General features: G+C 32.7%; 1 protein-coding gene across 8 annotated transcripts in view; it reads right to left on the bottom strand.

Annotated features, from left to right (window-relative positions):
• The window catches only part of LOC139527666 (mediator of RNA polymerase II transcription subunit 15-like), a 114,385-nt gene that overhangs the window by 32,022 nt on the left and 60,685 nt on the right, over positions 1-21,678 (bottom strand). For 3 of the 8 annotated variants that reach the window (XM_071323230.1, XM_071323233.1, XM_071323234.1), the window contains 3 exons: positions 11,897-12,021; positions 9,048-9,125; positions 5,481-5,525 (listed from right to left, as the gene is read on the bottom strand). In XM_071323230.1, the coding sequence (XP_071179331.1) occupies positions 5,481-5,525; positions 9,048-9,125; positions 11,897-12,021 (248 nt within the window). Of the gene's footprint in view, positions 1-5,480; positions 5,526-9,047; positions 9,126-11,896; positions 12,022-20,009; positions 20,080-21,678 lie in introns of those variants that run through there. The other 5 variants (XM_071323231.1, XM_071323235.1, XM_071323232.1 and 2 more) reach the window with 3 other exon arrangements.

Below are 21,678 nucleotides of genomic sequence, written 5' to 3'. Positions count from 1 at the left end.
ATAAGCGATTAAACATAATTTTTGACTGATTCACTTGCAAGTGAAAACGTCATCATCATTCTAACCGGTATTCATGTGAACTTCAAGTTAACCCCTAGCTAGAGATTGACAACGCATGCATTGTACGTGTACTGGTTATTTAAAGAAAAAGAATGTCAACAATGAAAGTGAAACTACGGTAAATCATTTGATTACTAATTCGATGCACATAAAATCATTCTTATATGGTTAAAAACAATGAGAAACATCTATTTTTAATCTATAAAATAAAATCAAACAGACCTATAAAAATGCAATTGCACGTGTTGGTTTAATCTATTCGTATCTTTATTTTTGTTTACATCGCTTATATGGTCATCTGAGGTCAAATCGATAGTTAATTAGATGGCGTCTGGACTAAAATACACACGAAACGAACCTATATATTATCTACCCCATGCTCTGTAAACTGTTTATTTTAGACTTTTGATAGTTTGAATAAATGTTTTACATTGTTATAAACCAAATATGAGAATTTGAGTCAAATCGGTTACAATGAATTTGACAGCTAGTGCCCCTTTAAAGGGAAATAATTTTTATTGAGTAATGTAGACTAAAAAATTATGATACCTGGCTTCTGATTTTGCCTACAATTTTTTTCAAAATTTTAATTATCTTAAAAATAAATTTCATTGTTTCTTTTCAAAACAGAGGATAAAAGTTTAATAATCATAAAAGTAATGTTACAAACAAATTAAATGAGGAAAGTTGATATTTGTCAGACAAAAATTGTGACAACATTTTGCTGATTTTCAGTAATGTAAATTATTTCCCTTTAATGGTAGCAGATAAGTAATTGCTTTAGAAAAAAAAATCCAAATTACAATTATGCACTAACTTGTTGTTGGAAAACGGAGCTATAAATTATAGACTTACAAAACAATGTTTTCAACTATTTATTTATAAAATCTATTTATGATAGAAGTTTCCATGTCAAAATTAGACCTTCTTATTCAGTGACTCATACTATAGTAAGTCATTTTTGTGTTTGAAACAAATGACAAAGATATCAACAAACTGGATCTGGATGGTAAGTATTACTTTTGATTTTACAGCACTCACTTCATACTAACAACATTTCACTTGAGCAATCTGCTAAAACATTTTACCAGTTGATCAGTTAGTTGGAGAAGAAATCTAACTGCAATTTGGTAAACTGTTTTGGCCATAGCTATTGTGATACCCCAAAGGTCACTGGATAAGCACTGTAATTACCTCCCTTACACTGCTTTTCAATTGTCTTATTTGTCCATTTACCAGAAAAACCTAGTTTTCCCCCCTTTTTTCCCCCTAATTCCTAAATGCTTTGAGCCATAACCCCCAAAATTGATCCTAACCATCCCTTTATGGTATGAAAACTTGTGGTATAATTTCAGAGATATTCATACACTTAAACTCAAACTTAAAGTTATTGTCTGGGAACTACAAATATGCTTAATTTCCTTTAGTGGTATTGAACCTTCTGGTAAAAAATTATAGAGATCCATTCACTTAAACAAAAGCGGCCAACAACACAGGAGAAATTAAACTCTTATTTATTGTCTTTGTACAGAAATGATTCATCATGTCATAAAACATGCACAAAAAAATAGGTTGCAGACTCCACACAAAATCAGAATCAAATTTGCCTGCTAAGTAGGCGATCTTTTATTTGTTTCTTTTTCTAATTATTTCTGTTTCTGAGTTTTTAGGGTGACAGGAAAGGGTCTCCAGTATTGAGATTTAATTGAACTGTTTGATTTCTTAAAAAAAAATGTCATTTACAAAAATACCTCAGAATTTCAATAGTTCTGAAATGCTGCAAGATATAAGAAGATGTAAGATCATACTGGGCAGACTGAGTAGGATTTGACAGGTAAGCCATGGGAATTAAATCATCTTCGGAATACATTTGCACGTCAATCTATTGATTGTTTTAACTAGAAAATCTTCATATAACTGTTTTAAGTATGCCTCACTTGTTACCAGTATGGTATTATAATATAAGTTGAGGAGTATAAATATCTGAAAAATCCATATGAGACCAAAAAATAGGAATTAAAACAACAACATGATCTGCTGTTTTGTAGTCTGGTAGTTTTATGATTCGAAATATTGCATAAGTCTTGTAATACTGTATCCCACGGAATTTAACTAAATATAACTTTATAATGCAAGTTTAAAAGTATGAAGGAAATCAATTTGTCTTCCAACATATAAAAGGTAGTTCATAAACATCTTATTTTTCTCTTAATTTAAATAATATAAAAGAATTTTATTTCAAGATATATCAGACAAGAAAATGAATTTAAAAAAAAAATTTAAAACATTTTGTCATGCAGAGGTCTTTTTAAGCTTACTATAACAGGATAGATTTTGAGCATTCATGATATTTCAATTAATGATTTTTTTCTAGAAAAATTGACATGACAAAGCATATCTTCATGTCACATCCTTAACCTATGAAAAGATTTTCACTTTAACCCAAGGTCAACTGGGGTAGTTCATTCATAACAAGTAGAATTGTTGATACCCAAACATGCAAGTTTTCATTAAAGAGGAAGATGAAGGGCAATAGATAAGAAAATGCATCAAACAGTATTGCTTGTTACCATGAAGCCTGATTACCAATTTTAGTCAGCTCTTATTTGCAGTCCCTTACAAAAAAAGCAATGAAAGTTTATACATGTATTCCATAAGAAAACTGATAACTGTTGAATTCTGAAAACTCTTAGCACAGTTTGACATGTTTCCAAGAATGCTAACTACCATGAAGCTCTGACTTGTAGTATAGTTACGTAAGTGCATCACTGTTTAATATCATGTGCTGTTTTGTAGTTGATGGCATATTTTCTTTATTGTTCTGTGGTTTATTGTTTGTTTGTGCATTTCTCTGTTATGAATGTTCCTGTGTTTGTGCTGTATTTCTGTCACGTAGCTTTTCTTAACATTGCCATTAAGTGGGAGGTTTGGCATACCATTAAACCAGGTTCAACCTACCATTGTTTTCTTTTAATGTCTTGTACCAAGTCCCGAATATGGCTGTTGTTATCAAATACTTCGTTTCAATGTGTGTTGGTGTTTGTTTTTGCTGCACTTCAGTGTGCCTGTTGTTCCTTTGTTTTCCTCTTATGTGTTTCCCTCAGATTTTGGTTTGTAACTGGATTTGTTTTCTCTATTGATTTTATGACTTTTGAATGCCAGTTTACTACTCTGTCCATAGGATGAAGGGATGCCTCCACAAACAAAGAGCAGGATATAACAAGAGGCTCCCTAGAACCTTATTCACTCCCCTTGTAAAACATGCAATTTTAAAATTTATTTTACTTTAAAACTACGTTTGCTTATTCTTCCAGTATTTTTTTTTTTTAAATAATTGGCAAAGTTTTAGAAATGATTTAAAAAAAAATTGTTCATTAAAAGGCAATTTATCCTTCAAGGAGTCTTACGAGTTGGCCTTGTTGACTTATATGTTACTTGTAGATATCAATTTGCTGATCTTTTTACTTTTCAAAGTTTCTCTTAACTGATATTGTTTTTGAGATAGGTTAAATTCATCACTAAAGCCCTGGTCACAACCGATCTTACGATTTTTTGTCGTGCAAAATGTCAAAAAAATATTCTGAGTGGTCACATCAGGCACGACATGTCCACGATGGGTACACGACAGAAAAAAAAATTATAATTGTACTGTCGTGGGTTTGTCACAAGTCGGTCGTGCAACAGTCATACGACAATCGTTAGTTGTTTGGGCTATTTTTCAGGTTTTCAGTATCATTATAAGTTCGGTCCAAGTAAACGACGTTTTTTTGTATTAGTTAATATTATAATTGTTTAGTGAATTTAAACCAGAAAAGGAAAATTAACAAAAGAAAGGTTGTAGCAACGCTAACAGGACCAAAGTTTGCTCTTGTTGGGAACTGGCAAGGCTCCTATTCAACAAGGCCAAGCCTAATATGCTGGTGGAATAGCCATCCTCTTTAAACGGCAGACGGTATGTATTTTAAAACATTCATTCCCGCCGAATTGTATTCTTCTAAATAAAACGAAAACATGTTGCAAAACGAACGTACCACTGTCGTATGACAGACAAACAATGTTGTGCAAGCATAGTACGAATTTGGTATTCGTGATACAATCGAGCGGCTGTATCACCAGTGTCTTGCGACAGTTGTGAGATTGCCGTACGATAGTCATACGATTTTTTTTTTATTAAAATGGTTTATGTTGGTATCCATGAAAATGTATTTATCGCAAGACAATCGCAGGAACGTGATAAGACACTCTCACGACCGCCACAACACAGTGACACAACAAGAAAATGCGGAGTAAAAAAGGTGCATGATCATAGATGACCTGCGATTTGAAGAAATTTCATGTCGTGGCGCTGCATAGATGTGTCGTGGATTCGTTGTGACCACCTCCAAGGCTTTAAGGAAAAATAACTCCAATTAAGGAGACAATTGACAATTTTGGCTGGCTGTATAAATTATCTGCAAAGCTCATTGTTCTGAAAATTCTTGCTGTTTACAGTCCCTCTTGATTATTGTATCAGCAAAATACTAATAAATATTTTTAATATCTTTCAAATATTTTCATTATTTATACGCTCTTATAAATGTATCTTTAAGTAATTGTAGGTCACAGGCTATTTGAGAACTCAAACATGGAGCTTAATTTAAGTCAGTGTAAAGTCAGTGTAACTTGCTATTTAAGGAGAGTATTTATACTCCCCAAGACAATCTTTTCTGACAGCTATGATTGTAGGCCAATTTATAGTCTAGAACATAACTCAATATGTTAATCTGAATATAAGGCAATTAAGTGTAAGCTGTTCAATATAGTGACCTACCGTTTATATGATCCTATACTTTCATAGATGCACTTGTATATGTTTAATATTATAGGATAAAAGGTAGGTTAGTATATGAGAACTGAAATTACAAGAAAAACTAACATTATAAGTATGGAAGCTTCAACATTTAATCACAGCAACTGAAATACGGAGCATGTGACCCTAATTTAAGCACATGTATTTCAAAATGTGGGAGTCTTTCATAGAAGACTTGTGTTACCTGTCATCTCCATTTCCTTTCTACGAACATTTGCAAAATGTTCATGAGGAAAATCACTCCTCATGAATATGCATGAAATATTTTTACTGGATGTTAAGCTACCAACCAATCAATTTACACACACTAAAAAAGTCATTTACAATCTTGTCCTTCGGTCTATGACAGATATTAGTTCTCTCATTTGCAATCATACCCAGATCTTCTTGTACTTTCATTTTCTAATCAGAAAATTTTGAATGTTTGAGATGAGCAGAAGGATGGAACTGGTTCTAGTCTAATCTTTGCCCAACTGTTTTCCATTTTTTTTTTACCAAAAGTGAGATGCAGATGAAAGGGTACAGATTACAATTCATAGATGTAAACCAATCTCAGAGTTTGATTTCTTACCTGTCTTTGCATGCCTGGCTGTACCTGCTGATTGAATCCCATTTGCTACAAAAAAATAAGAACAAATGATACTATAATGCAAATAGGGATAACTCCTTAACATTGCTTTATATGCCAATCTCAATGCTGTTTGCTTAAAACTAGTTTACAGACCTGACAAATTTATCCCATATTTTGAAAAAACTAAGAGGCTCTAAAGAGCTCAACTTGGTCTATGTGAATATTAAACAAAGGAAGCAGATGGATTCATGACAAAATTGTGTTTTGGTGATGGTGATGTGTTTGTACATCTTACTTTACTGAACATTCTTGCTGCTTACAATTATCTCTATCTATATAAAAGAACTTGGCCCAGTAGTTTCAGTGGAAAATGATAGTTAAAATTTACAAATTTTATGAAAATTGTTAAAAATTGACTATAAAGGACAATAACTCCTTATTGACCATTTCGGTCATGTTGACTTATTTGTAAATCTTACTTTGCTGAACATTATTGATGTTTACAGTTTATCTCTATCTATAATAATATTCAAGATAATAACCAAAAACAGCAAAATTTCCTTAAAATTACCAATTCAGGGGCAGCAACCCAACAACGGCTTGTCAGATTTGCTCTAAATGCTTTGGTTTTTGAGTGATAAGCCAAAAACTGCATTTTACCCCTATGTTCTATTTTTAGCCATGGCGGCCATCTTGGTTGGTTGGCCGGGTCACTGGACACAATTTTTAAACTAGATACCCCAATGATGATTGTGGCCAAGTTTGGTTTAATTTGGTCCACCATTTTGGTCCTCTTGACTTATTTGTAGATCTTACTTTGCTGAACCTTTTTGCAGTTTACAGTTTATCTCTATCTATAATAATATAAGATAATAACCAAAAACAGCAAAATTTCCTAAAAATTACCAATTCAGGGACAGCAACCTATCAACGGGTTGTCCGATTCATCTCAAAATTTCAGGGCAGATAGATCTTGACCTGATAAACAATTTTACCCCCCTGTCAGATTTGCTCTAAATGCTTTGGTTTTTGAGTGATAAGCCAAAAACTGCATTTTACCCCTATGTTCTATTTTTAGCCATGGCGGCCATCTTGGTTGGTAAGCTGGGTCACCGGACACAATTTTTAAACTAGATACCCTAATAATGATTTTGACCATGTTTGGTTAAATTTGGCCCAGCAATTTCAGAGGAGAAGATTTTTGTAAAAGTTAACGACGACAGACGACGGACGACGCCGGACGCCAAGTGACGAGAAAAGCTCATTTGGCCTTTCAGGCCAGGTGAGCTATAAAGATGAAACAGGAGTCTCAGTAAATAACCTCTATATACATTGAAATAGCTTAGCTCCAATCTATATCAAAGTCCAACACTGGTCACTTATAAAAGCAGTTTAGTAACATTTGGTAGGCCTCTCCCAAATGCAACCTTACAATAGGTTTAGCTTCATAGGAAAAAGATTTGTCACACAATCACTATTTCTTCATATCTTTTTAAAGGCTCCCAGTGACTGAGTTTTAGGTTACAAATCTCATGCCTGTGACCATATTGGTTGGTTGAAGAACCACAATTGTAAACATTATTTTCATTTTGATTAAAATTGAACTATTTTTTTACATGGCCATTTTGTCATTACTCATTATTTAGCAACACAAGCAACAAGGCAAGTTTTGATCTCATCTTCTTCAGTAATAATAAGAGAATGAGATTACAATGTTTACTACAGATATGACAGATATACAATGGATGGATGAAAATCTATGCTCTTTACTACTAAAAACTGCAAATACCATAGAGATTAGGTAAGACAAAACTGTTTAAATATTGTTGCTCTGTTAAAACAGAATCAAAATAGACAAAGGGAAACTGGTATGATTTGTACTTTATATTTTTTTCAACAGGTTAGGGTAGGTCATTCTGGTACTCTGTCAAGTAAACAAATTAAATCAAGCTAATAATCAATTAGATTTTGGGGGGAAATTTACTGTTTTATGTTTCTATACACAACATAATCATAAAAAAACAGTGAACTTTTCCCCCAAATTGCACTGGTTATATATTTGATTTTTCAAAATTTTCTACATGCATGCAATGTATGCATTCAAAATACAGTTTCACATATTACATCTAAATAAACAGCAAATAACTGCAAAATATAATGCATTTTCACAAGCTCAATTTTTGAAAATGAACAAATTCAACAAATTCAATCATTGATTTTTAGTTGGAACAGGTTGTGAGTGTGTTTTGCAGTTTACATGTACCAGGTTTGTATCTAACTTAACAAACTAGTGCTTTCAAGGAATAACAAGAGGCTGTCACAACGACAGCAAATCGGATTTATTAACACTTATTTGTCTCCTGGCAATATCACAAGAACCATAACTGATGAACGGTGAAAGTGAAAATTGTCAATATCAAATTTGACCTGCATTTTATCATCAGTATCAACATATTAAAATTTGAAAGAGCTTAGGTTGAATGATTCATGAGTAAATGCAACAACATGAATGGAAATGCCATTTTTTTTATCTTTCAAGAACCATAAAACTCCTGAACGGTAAAAGTCAAAATCGACATTATGGAACTTGACCTCCAATTTGTCATCAGTAACAACATATTAAAATTTGAAAAGCTTTGGTTGAACAGTTCATGAGTAAATGCAGGGACACGACTGGAAACACCATTTTTCAATCTTTCAAGAACCATAACTCCTGAACGGTAAAAGTCATTCTTGATCTTGACCTCCATTTTGTCTTCAGTAACAACATATTTAAATTTGGGAAGCTTTGGTTGAACAGTTCATGCGTAAATGCACGGACACGACTGGAAACGCCATTTTTCAATCTTTTAAGAACCATAACTCCTTAACGGTAAAAGTCATTCTTTATTTTGTTGTCAGTAACAACATATTAAAATTTTAAAACCTTTGGATGCACGGTTCATGAGAAAATGCACGTACAACATTTGGTGCCGCCCAGCCGCCCGGACGCCCGACCAACCGACCGCCCGCCGTACATCCCCAAATCAGTAACCGACAATTTTGTCACAAAAAAATCCGGTTAAAAAGGAAAAAGATTAGGTCAATGCTTTCAGGGAATAACAATTGCAAACAGGGAATAAAAAGAACATTAAGGCATGTGAAGGTCAAAGTTTACAGGGTGTAACAAGTGCATTCAAGGAATAATAGGAACAATAAATTATAGGTGAAGGTAAAAGTTTACAGGATTTAACAAGTGCATTTAAGGAATAATAGGAACAATAAATTATAGGTGAAGGTCAAAGTTTAAAGGGTGTGACTAGTGCATTCAAGGAATGATAGGAACAATAAATTATAGGTGAAGGTCAAAGTTTACAGGGTGTAACAAGTGCATTCAAGGAATGATAGGAACAATAAATTGTAGGTGAAGGTCAAAGTTTACAAGTGCATTCAAGGAATAATAGGAACAATAAATTATAGGTAAAGGTAAAAGTTTACAGGGTGTAACAAGTGCATTCAAGGAATAATAGGAACACTAAATTATGTAGAGGTCAAAGTTTACTGGGTGTAACAAAGTAAAGAGCTTACAGAAGCAGCTGGTAGGACCTGAGATACCTGTTGTTGTGGTACATGCTGAGCTGAGGTTACAATGAAAGCATCTTGTCTCTGCAATGTAAAATATAATGTCAGCCAAAAAACTATGGTGTTAAAAGAGTGCTACGTTGTTCAAAAGTATTGTAATGAAGGGTTCTTGGAGAATCTAAAAAGGCTAAGGTTTATACCTATTGTAACTTTGGACTCGGTTTAACTGCATGTATTGCGGTCTGTTTGTTTATTCCATATTGGGTAGAGGTGTACAACAGTGAAATACATTAAGGTATTACAGACATCAAATATGCTGTATATAATACTGTAGTTGAACTGGATTGTAAAACATCACAATTTCTATTACAGCAATACTTTTTTTAGACTTAAATCAGACTTCTCAAGGCTTGAAAGAGTCACTTGGCTTAAGGATATTCCCTGAGAAATGTTAGACACATAAATTGTGTTAAAATACTTCTAATCTTCCTGTCCAGACTTATGCTCATTGTAGTGAGAGAGAAAAATGAAAATTGAACAATGCATAAAAAAAAGATAACAGGAATTATTTTTTTAAATGTTTCCCTTAATTGATTATTTCTATTACTTAGTCACATTAGATAACTGATAAATTAATTAGCTGTTATGGTATGGCATACCTCCTTTACATGGGTTTTCTTTTAATTTTAATAATTTTGGTAGAAGGTGTTTGATAAAAGTTGATTTTCTAAATGATAATTCCTTAAAAGGGGTAAAGTTGAGAAATTTTTCCTAAAAGCTATCATTCATTATGCCCTCTTTTAGATTTTTTATTATTCTTCGTAACAATGGGGATATTATGGTGGTCATGTTTAATTGCAGCTTCAAAAACAAATAAATTAATTACTGATCACAATACATCAGGTATCCCCAATAAAATAAAATATCTCTCTGATCTATCAAAGTACGAATTGCAAATGTATTTGCCCATACAAGTTTATTAAAATAAAATCTGATTGAAAAAAACCCAGCTTGAAAGCTATATATTTTGAAACTGATGGCATTACACAATGCTTTGGTCAGTTTTTCTCTCATTACATCACCAGAAATGTCAAAGTGCTAAACAGAAAGATTATCAAAAATCAAGAATACAATTTCTATCAATTCTACTGATGAAACTACTATTCCTTACATTAAAGTACATTAAAATAGTGTACTCTTAACTGCACTCAAGTCTCTTAAGGACAATGTGGGCTAACACAATACATGTAAAACAGGTAAATATTATGTAATAAGTATGAAAAGTCTGCATGGTTATCCTTGATTTATTATTAAAATGTTTTTAAGAGTTTTTTAATTACAGTCTTTTCAAGTGTTTTATAAGAGGACCAATTTAAGTAGATATTATTCAGAGATTACATAATTTCTAGGAAGTAACAAAATTAACTGAATATAAAGATACCAATTACTCAATTCTATGTGAAGAATTACATATTATCTATCATATTGTGTTCTCATAGTCATACTCAAATGGCTGGACTGCATTATATATGTTCTCTACAAGTGAACAATGGTTTACATCCTTGTTTTATACATATATATCTATATAAGACAAGAGCAGCACACGCTGAAATGTGTCACCTTCTCCATTGAATAGTCCTAAATATAAAGCTTAACAACAAGTATCACATAAACATGATCAAAGAAAATGAGGTCAAGGTCACATTAACAAAACCGGAAATATATGAACACCTTAACGGTTATATTGTTCCATACACCAAATAGAATTGACCTTTTGCTAATACTCAACTGTTACTGAGAAAGGAACTTAACCAGGAAAACTTAACATTGACCAATGAATCATGAAAATGAAGTTGAGGTAAAAAAAAAAGTAATGCCAGACATGTACACCTAGCAATCAATATCTGCATTAAATAAAGTTGACCTATTGCTTATAGTATCTAGGAAACAAGCTTAACCTTGAAAAGTTAATATTTAACGATGAACCATGAAAATGAGGTCAAGGACAATGGACATATGACAGACGGTCACAGGCTTGACAAAAAAACAGAAAATTCCAACTTGTAGCCAACCCTTTAATACATGTGAGTTATGCTTGGTATTTTTATTGTTATAATACTTGATAATGTTAATACTAAAAGCCAATTCTTTTTGACAATGCTTTCTTTAGACAACCTTAAACTTTACATAAATGGATGCATTTCATTACATATCTTACATTGTAATTTCATATGCCATGGAGGCTTTGGGTAATCCTGGCTCAAAGTGCAACACATTTTACCTACAGTGATAAAATTAAATCCTTATTTTACCTACAGTGATAAAGTTAAATCCTAATTTTACCTACAGTGATAAAGTTAAATCCTAATTTTACCTACAGTGATAAAGTTAAATCCTAATTTTACCTACAGTGATAAAGTAAAATCCTTATTTTACCTACAGTGATAAAGTTAAATCCTAATTTTACCTACAGTGATAAAGTTAAATCCTTATTTTACCTACAGTGATAAAGTTAAATCCTTATTTTACCTATGGTGAGGCTTTGAATGTGACTGTGACAAAGTAACATCTTTATTTACTCAAAAAAGATGCCTTGATTTTGTCTGCGACAAATTAGCATCATAGATTTCCTGAATTCCTTAGTATTTATATATACTTATAAGGTTCCCTAAAGTAAATTTCTGCGTTGCTAATATACCAGATAAATTATCAGCCTGAAGTAAAATTTTAAGTTGTTAGCAAGGCCTTACAGCAATCTATAGTTGATAACTTATCATTATTTGGTCTCTGGTGGAAAGTCATCTCATTGGCAATCATATCACATATATCTTAAATAAATCATATGATAATTTTACCTGAAGAGGAGGCCTTGGTTGAGACTGTGCCAAAGCATTGGCTCTATTCATAATCTGTTGTTGTTGATTGAATAGTTGTTGTTGTCTTACATTCAGCTGAGCATGCTGTTGTGGAGTCATCATGGCTACAATACAAGATATACAAAATCTTTCACAACTGACCTTTAAGTACCATCTCCAAATAAAAAATGACTTTTTGAAAACTGTCAGACACTTAATAAATGAAGCGCTGATATATGATTGGTGATAATGATTCATTCAGTTCAATGATAGTAAGAGTTTCCTCAATCATACGTAGTGTTTCCACTTTAAAGTTTATGTTTCATCAAACATCTAAGCATGTAAGTATATAAATTCTATATGTTTCTGTCTGGTTTGACAGTTTATAAGAATGTTTTGCAAGACTTGTTAATTCCATGTTAAACTGTCTCACACATTTCTACATTCATAAAAGGAGGTTTCATAGATTTTGCCAATAAATTAGCAACTGTTTAAGGTCAAGGTAACAACTGATTTTGCCTGCTTAGATCTGCTCTTTAAAATAGTAAAATTACATGAGCTCTGATTTCAATTGTAAATTAAAATAAATTTTAGACACTTAGCATAAGTTCACCATTAACGTGTTTCTAAATCTCATATTATAATACTTCATGTTAAAATGCCAGATTTTGATTTGAGCTTATATGAGGGAAATAATTTACTCTATCCTATGGCTTAGCGAGAGACAACTTTTTTAAGTTCACCCTCTTGTGTAGACCAATCAAAATTGTTAATTTAAAGGACAGTATTATTGAATGTACATCAATTATTTTGTAGACAAAGCTCTGAAGTTCTAAGGTTTGGCCTCAGAAATTTTACACAGACTGTTGGAATAAAAAATTCATCTTGCTTGTTTTTCTCAATAACTAGAATGCACTTTCTAGGAGAAAGAGCTTTAAGAGTCAGTTTAATGTGTGTGGGTATGGAAACCTGTCTAGTCTACCTATGGAATTCAACATCTTGCAAACTAGCAGGTCAAACTTCCTTAGCATTTTTGTCTACAATAAAAGTGAAGATAGTAATGTCACATTTACACCATATTGTCCTGAATTTGAGGCTGGACATTAAACATGTATCAATTAATCAATCACATCTTGTCAGGGTAACAGAAATCATTAATAATAATTTTGGACTGAATAACTGGACACTAATGAATGTTTTAATGAGGCGTTTCTATCTCTATATCAGATAAAATGTGGACATTTCTTCCAAGACAACTAATATAACAAAAGGATATTGGCTATTTTGCAGATAAAATGTATTAATTTTGTCCTAATGATGATCCAAATTGGACATGAGGTCAATGTTCTTGGTAAACTAAGCTGAGAGTAGAGACTAAATCAATACTCAACCATACTGGACGGAACTGTCAGGTTAAAATCATCTCATTGGTAACCTCAGATATCAGAAATACATGTACGCTCTATTATTTATCATCATATGCACTGATAAATTTTTCAAAGAGGACATTTTCATTAACTATAGAGAATATTGAAAATTACACAATTCTTATAAAATATTAGATCTTAGACCTAACACATGAAATATAATAATTCAAAATATTGATAATTAAAAAAAACCCTATGATCTATGATATTGCAAATAACATTGCTAGCATATATCGTCTGATTTTCATAAGGGCTTTTAGATCTAAGAAACATATGGAACATCTGCTACTCAAACGGAAAAAAATAGACTTAGCTTATAATCAAAGCCATAAAGCTTAAATTGTATAAAATTTAGCTCAGAATCAGGATAATGTGTCTGGTATGGATATGAAATATGCGTTCAAGTGGACTTTAAAATTTGGAATTACCATGTTAATCCTTACCATGTGGGGGCAAAAATATTATGGCAGTGCCCAAAATACCTTTAATTGGTTCCAATGGCTCTCAATACTTTTGGAGGTCAACTTTATGTCATTTATCATATACGTGTATGCATGTTACCTCAATCTTATACTATTTATTGTCATGTTTCTCAGTTTCAATTTCTTTTTAGAGGTCTAATCTCACTTCTAAACTTGAAATCCTATAAAACTGGGTTTTTTGTAGGGATGAGCTGGAACTGTCGATGTCTGACACAGGAAGTTTAGAAATAGTGCAAACTGCAGTCATATCATGTTAATTATTGAAATAACCATAGGAATTGACTACTTTCAGTTGTACGTCCAGTAAAAGTAAAAAAATTGTAAATCAGATGCTCCGCAGGGCGCAGTTTTATTTAACCGCAGAGTTCGAAACCTGAACAGTTGGGGCAAGTATGAACACAACATTCAAGCTTGATACAACTCTGAATTTGGATTGTGATTAAATAGTTGACACAACACAGGTTTCTGACACAGAATGAATGTGATCTAAGAACTTAAACTTAAAACTTTAAATTTTTAAATTGGACATTTACCTATTATGGTATCCAAAATCTAAATTCAGCATATCAAAGAACCCCAAGAATTCAATTTTTGATGAAATCAAATAAAGTTCAATTTTGGACCCTTTAGACCTCAATGCGGACCAATTTGAAAACTGAGCCTATAATCAACCAGATGCTCTGCAGGGCGCAGCTTTATACGACCGCAGAGGTTGAACCCTGAAAGGTTGGGGCAAGTATGGACACAACATTTAAGCTGGATTCAGCTCTAAATTTGGATTGTGATTAAATAGTTGACACAGCATAGGTTTCTGACACAGAATGAATGTGGTCTAATGAACTTAAAATTTTTGTTTTGCATTTGAGCAATTCACTATGCTGTTGAATATTAATTCTCTCAAAAAAATGTTTGAAGAAATTTTCATTTTATTTATGAAATCTGAAATGAGAAAAATTGACCCCCCCCCCCCCCCCTCCCCCCCAATTTTTTTTTCACATCCCTCTTTCCCTTATTCAAAAACAGATCTTTCAAATTTCTAATGGAGTTTGCAACAATAACTACTCATTTAAATACATCATAAAATATAAAAATGTAAAAAAAGTGCTTGTTATTACTGAATGGTAAAGATTGTTTTAATTTATCAGTTGGTAGTAAAAGTGAATATACATTGTATATCGTATAAAACAATGATTTAAGTTGATTCAACTACTATTCTGGACAAAGAAAGATAACTCCAATTGAAAATTTCTTGCTATTGCACAATATTGTGCAATTAGATATTTCTTGCTATTGCGCAATACTGTGCAATTGAAAATACTTGCTATTGCACAATACTGTGCAATTGAAGATTTCTTGCTATTGCTGAATACTGTGCAATTGAAAATGTCTTGCTATTGCATAATACTTAATATAATAATTTTGGATCCTGATTTGAACCAACTTGAAAACTGGGCCAATAATCAAAAATCTAAGTACATGTTTAGATTCAGCATATCAAAAAAGCCCAAGAATTCAATTTTTGTTAAAATCAAATTTAGTTTAATTTTACATCAATTGGACTTTAATGTAGACCAATTTGAAAACGGGACAAAAAAATTAAGAATCTACATACACAGTTAGATTTGGCATATATCAAAGAACCCAAATTATTCAATTTTTTATGAAATCAAACAAAGTTCAATTTTAGACCCCGATTTTGACCACCTTGAAAACTGGGCCAATAATAAACAAGAGTGCACACACTGAAATGTCTCGCCTTCTTTACTAATCATTGATATTATGTTGATAATCCTAAATACAAAGCTTTATTACGACTGTCACATAAACTTAACATGAACCATGAAAATGAGGTCAAGGTCAGTTGAACCCTATGCCAGGCAGACATGTACAGCTAACAATGCTTCCATACAGCAAATATAGTTGACCTATTGCTTATAGTTTAAGAAAATAGACCAAAACACAAAAACTTAACACTGAGCAATGAACCGTGAAAACCAGGTCAAGGTCAAATAAAACCTGCACGACTGACATATAGATCATAAAATATTTCCCTACACCAAATATAGTTGACCTATGACATATAGTATTAGATAAAAAGACCAAAACTCAAAAACTTAACTTTGACCACTGAACCATGAAAATGAGGTCAAGGTCAGATGACATCTGCCCGCTAGACATGTACACCTTACAATCATTCCATACAACAAATATAGTAAACCTATTGCATAAAGTATGAAAAAACAGACCAAAACACAAAAACTTAACTATAACCACTGAACCATGAAAATGAGGCCAAGGTCAGATGAAATCTGCTCGCTAGACATGTACACCTTACAATCATTCCATACAAAAAATATAGTAAACCTATTGCATAAAGTATGAGAAAAACAGACCAAAACACAAAAACTTAACTTTAAACACTGAACCATGAAAATGAGGTCAAGGTCAGATGACACCTGCCAGTTGGACATGTACACCTTACAGTCCTTCCATACACCGAATATACTAGACCTATTGCTTATAGTATCTGAGATATGGACTTGACCACCAAAACTTAACCTTGTTCACTGATCCATGAAATGAGGTCCAGGTCAAGTGAAAACTGTCTGAAGGGCATGAGGACCTTGTAAGGTACGCACATACTAAATATAGTTATCCTATTACTTACAGTAAGAGAGAATTTAACATTACAAAAAATTTGAACTTTTTTTTCAAGTGGTCACTGAACCATGAAAATAAGGTCAAGGACAATGGACATGTGACTGACGGAAACTTCGTAACATGAGGCATCTACATACAAAATATGAAGCATCCAGGTCTTCCACCTTCTAAAATATATCGCTTTTAAGAAGTGAGCTAACACCGCCGCCGCCGTAGCCGCTGGATCACTATCCCTATGTCGAGCTTTCTGCAACAAAAGTTGCAGGCTCGACAAAAATCTAAGTCCATTTTTAGATTCAGCATATCAAAGAACCCCAAGGATTCAATTTTTGTTAAATTCAAACTTAGTTTAATTTTGGACCCTTTGGACCTTAATGTAGACCAATTTGAAAACGGGAAGAAAAATTTAGAATCTACATACACAGTTAGATTTGGCATATCAAAGAACCCCAATTATTCAATTTTTGATGAAATCAAACAAAGTTCAATTTTGGACCCTTTGGGCCCCTTATTCCTAAATTATTGGGACCAAAACTCCCAAAATCAAACCCAACCTTCCTTTTATGGTCATAAACCTTGTGTTAAAATTTTATAGTTTTCTATTTACTTACACTAAAGTTATGCTGCGAAAACCAAGAATAATACTTATTTGGGCCCTTTTTTGGCCCCTAATTCCTAAACTGTTGGAACCAAAACTTCCAAAATCAATTCCAACCTTCCTTTAGTGATCATAAACCTTGTGTCAAAATTTCATAGATTTCTATTTGCTTAAACTAAAGTTATAGTGCGAAAAATTGACCCCCCCCCCCCCCCCTCCCCCCCAATTTTTTTTTTTCACATCCCTCTTTCCCTTATTCTAAACCAGATCTCAATTCAAATTTCTAATGGAGTTTGCAACAATAACTACTCATTTAAATACATCATAAAATATAAAAATGTAAAAAAAGTGCTTGTTATCACTGAATGGTAAAGATTGTTTTAATTTATCAGTTGGTAGTAAAAGTGAATATAATTGTATATCGTATAAAACAATGATTTAAGTTGATTCAACTACTATTCTGGACAAAGAAAGATAACTCCAATTGAAAATTTCTTGCTATTGCACAATATTGTGCAATTAGATATTTCTTGCTATTGCGCAATACTGTGCAATTGAAAATACTTGCTATTGCACAATACTGTGCAATTGAAGATTTCTTGCTATTGCGCAATACTATGCAATTGAAGATTTCTTGCTATTGCTGAATACTGTGCAATTGAAAATTTCTTGCTATTGCACAATACTTAATATAATAATTTTGGATCCTGATTTGAACCAACTTGAAAACTGGGCCCATAATCAAAAATCTAAGTACATGTTTAGATTCAGCATATCAAAGAACCCCAAGAATTTATACCAATAAAAACAATATTCAATGATCTAATATTACAATGTTGAATTGGTAACCTTTTAGAATAAGTTTATTTAAAGGAGCAATAAGTTTACATGGATCATTTCGAAATTTTCGTAAAAATGAGGATGTGCTATCCCGTTTGAAATAAGTTTTCTACAAGTACAACCAAACTTCAAAACTAAATCTTTATATCTATGGAAAAATTCAGTAAAGGTTTTAAGTAATTTATGGTAACGATATTCCTGGTTTAATAATTTACCAGTAATACATAGATCACGTTCGTTAAAATCAAAAACCTCACAACAGACACGGGCATAGCGAACGAGCTGTGAAATATAAACACCGTAAGATGGTGCCAAAGGAACATCACCATCTAATAAAGGGCTGCGCTTTAGCGCATGATACGCCCGTTGCTCTTTTAACTTGTCTTTTATGCTTTAAATGAATTTATATGATCAACTAGAAATAGTGTGAGCCCTGTCAAATACCCCCCCCCCCCCCAAATAATAAATAAAAATGCACAAAAAAATTGGCACTATTAAGGCTACCTCAAATTTAACTAAGCTTGTTGTCTTTAATTTTTCATCCATACATAAAATTTTGTGAAAGTGTTGGTTATTGTCCCAAAATTGGAAAAATACCCCCTTTTTTAAGCATAAAAATTCATAACACGGAAATGTAAAATCTGAAATTTATAAAAATTGAAAGGGAGCTTACATCAATAGATATAAACAATTCACCAAAGTTTCATGGACATTGGTGAAAGCCTTTTTGAGTTATTGTCCGAAGTGTTAAAAATCACCCTTTTTTTATGAATAAAGCCCCATAAATCCAAAACTTAAAATCTGAAATTAAAAAAAAACGAAAGGGAGCTTACATCAATAGATATAAACAGTTCACCAAAGTTTCATGGACATTGGTGAAAGCCTTTTTGAGTTATTGTCCGAAGTGTTGAAAATCCCCCCTTTTTTATGAATAAAGCCCCATAAATCCCAAACTTAAAATCTGAAATTAAAAAAATTGAAAGGGAGCTTACATCAATAGATATAAACAATTCACCAAAGTTTCATGGACATTGGTGAAAGCCTTTTTGAGTTATTGTCCGAAGTGTTGAAAATCCCCCCTTTTTTATGAATAAAGCCCCATAAATCCAAAACTTAAAATCTGAAATTAAAAAAAAACGAAAGGGAGCTTACATCAATAGATATAAACAATTCACTTAAGTTTCATGGAAATTGGTGTAGGTGTTTTTGAGTTATTGTCCGAAGTGTGGACGACGGACGGACGGACGGACTGACGGACGTACGGACAACGGTATACCATAATACGTCCCGTCCCGGGCGTATAAAAATGGAAAATTAACAATAGGGAACGAAAAATCGTCCCTTTTGTCGTAAATTTTAGTGTGGAGTTTCCCGTTAAAAACCGAAATATCTAAATCCAGGAAAGGACAGTTATTACCGAATAAATTTGATTCATTTAAAGTAAATTCCTTGGGGTAAATTTCAACAGTATATTGAGAAAATTCTTGATTATTTAATGAAAAAATATCATCAAGATAACAGTAAGTGTTGTCTATCCTGTAGATTCTATAGTATTTAAAACATTGCATCATCAGGGCTAGAAATATATTTCAATTGTGTTCTTTGCACTTTAAAACTTCTTATTAACAGTTAATGTGCTTGTGTGAAGATTATTTAATTTAGTGTTGTCTTGAATACAATCCTGTTTACACAAACCTGTTGTTAAATGAAATTGGATACCCAGCTGCATTTACCATATATAACTATAACATATATGATTAAATCTATGGAGGATCTCCACCTCCCTACTCATTGAAAACTATCATTCTCCATTGACAATAATATCTTGGTGTAAATTGTACAGCCAGTCGGGGTAAACACCCTCAATGTGTATTGTGTACATATCTGCATGTTTTGATGATTAAACTGTTTAATTTTATTTGCACTAGTTGGTATAAATATGTTGATTAAGTGATATAAAAAAATTATTGAGTTGATGAAAGTACTATTCATCACAAGTATATCATTTAAACCACACCCTTCAAATTACATTGTATATGTAAAATTTCCTTCTTGTCAAATTATTTTCATACATAAAACATGTAAAATATACAAAACATACAAACCTGTTTTCCTATTGAACATTTTCAATCAAATTAAAATTTCCTGACAATTTTTACATGTTCATTATTATAAAACATGTGATACAATTTTTGGGGAAGTATTAAAAGATAGAACAGATACTGACTAACTTGATGTTTAATAGATTTCCTTTATGCAATATTTCATAATAATATATCAATTATTCAACCAAAGCTGATCATAAATTATTAAAAGTTGTATAAATCTCCATGTGTTTGATTCAGGTGTATAAACTCACTGAGTTCATTTAAACATGTATAAATCCCCAGAGTGCTTCATTCAGAGGTATATAAATCCCCAGTCAGGGGCGGATCAAGGATTTTCGGTTAGGGGGGGGGGGGGGGGGGCGCAAACTAAAATTTCCGCCGAGCGGATTGAGGCGAGTTTTTTTTGAAGGTATTATTATCGAATATTATTGAAATATTCTTCTAGAGAGGGTGCAATGTAGATATCTTGCCAAGCGTGGCGAGAAATAAATATTTTGTGGTAAAATTAGCGAGAAATTTAAGTTTCAAGCTAAACCCGCATAAATCCACCCCTGACAATTTGTAATCACTCTAATAAACAAGAAATCTGCGAGCTTCTATTCATTGACTCAATAATAGCTCACCGACCAATATAAGATTTTGAAAACAAGAATTTCTACTTTTGCAAGCGATTTTTAATTGTCTTTTCTTAATTTTTTTTTCTTTTATTTCCGGAGGTCGTGTCAAACTACCGCAAACCTGTAAAATCAGAATGAGGTCCTTGCGAAGATATGTTTATTTTCGTGGGATCCTATGTAATACGGTAGTACGGGTTGGGGGCCTTCACCGTTTATGCATGCTTCGGCAAACTTTACAGGTTGAAAGTGAGAAACATTTATTGATATCGTACAGAGATGTTAAACAATGATACAAATTAATAAACGAACCTTTCGCTTGAACCAGTATTCCTATCTTTCATTAAGAAAGAATTTACACAGGACTGTTTTCTTGGCCCTGCCATAATGAAATAACCAACCCAATCGCGGGTAGGGCACTTTCGCCTACTTCGTGGGAAAGTGAGGTAGGGTTGTTTTTGAACTTATCAAAGCAATTGTTTATAAAATACGCAACTACCATGTCACATTGTTTTACTTGAACTGCTAAAAGCCTATGATATTTTTTTCACCAAACGCAGTACCGCGATGAAGTATAATATATTTATAGAACTTATAAATAAACCGTAGGTCAGTTTATTAGTAATCACGTTGATTCTGTTAAACTTACTGTTTTATATACTTCTTTGAATGTTAAAACAGACGCAATGCGACGAGATTAATATTCGTCATCTGTTCAGATACTTTATTGAGCTGAGGACAACCTATGCTTTGCAAATTTTAGGGGGGGGGGGGGCGCACGCCCGCCACGCCCCCGCCTAAATCCGCCCCTGCCAGTGTTTGATTGAGAGTTGCATAGATCTCCATGGGTTTCATTTAGAGGTGTATAAATTCCAAAAGTGTTCAATTCAGAGGGGAATAAACTCTCAGAGTGTCTCTTTCAGAGGTGTAAAAATCCTGAGTGAGAGAACGTTTCATTCGGAGGCTCACCCTTGCATCATTTCTTTCTCTCAAACAGTCACTGAACAATGATATGAGGTCAAGGACAATGAAGATATGACCTGATTGTAATC

This window comes from Mytilus edulis, chromosome 6 (genome assembly GCF_963676685.1).
Source record: "Mytilus edulis chromosome 6, xbMytEdul2.2, whole genome shotgun sequence".
Classification (NCBI taxonomy): Eukaryota; Metazoa; Mollusca; class Bivalvia; order Mytilida; family Mytilidae; genus Mytilus; species Mytilus edulis.
This window is presented reverse-complemented; position numbering and strand designations above follow the sequence as displayed.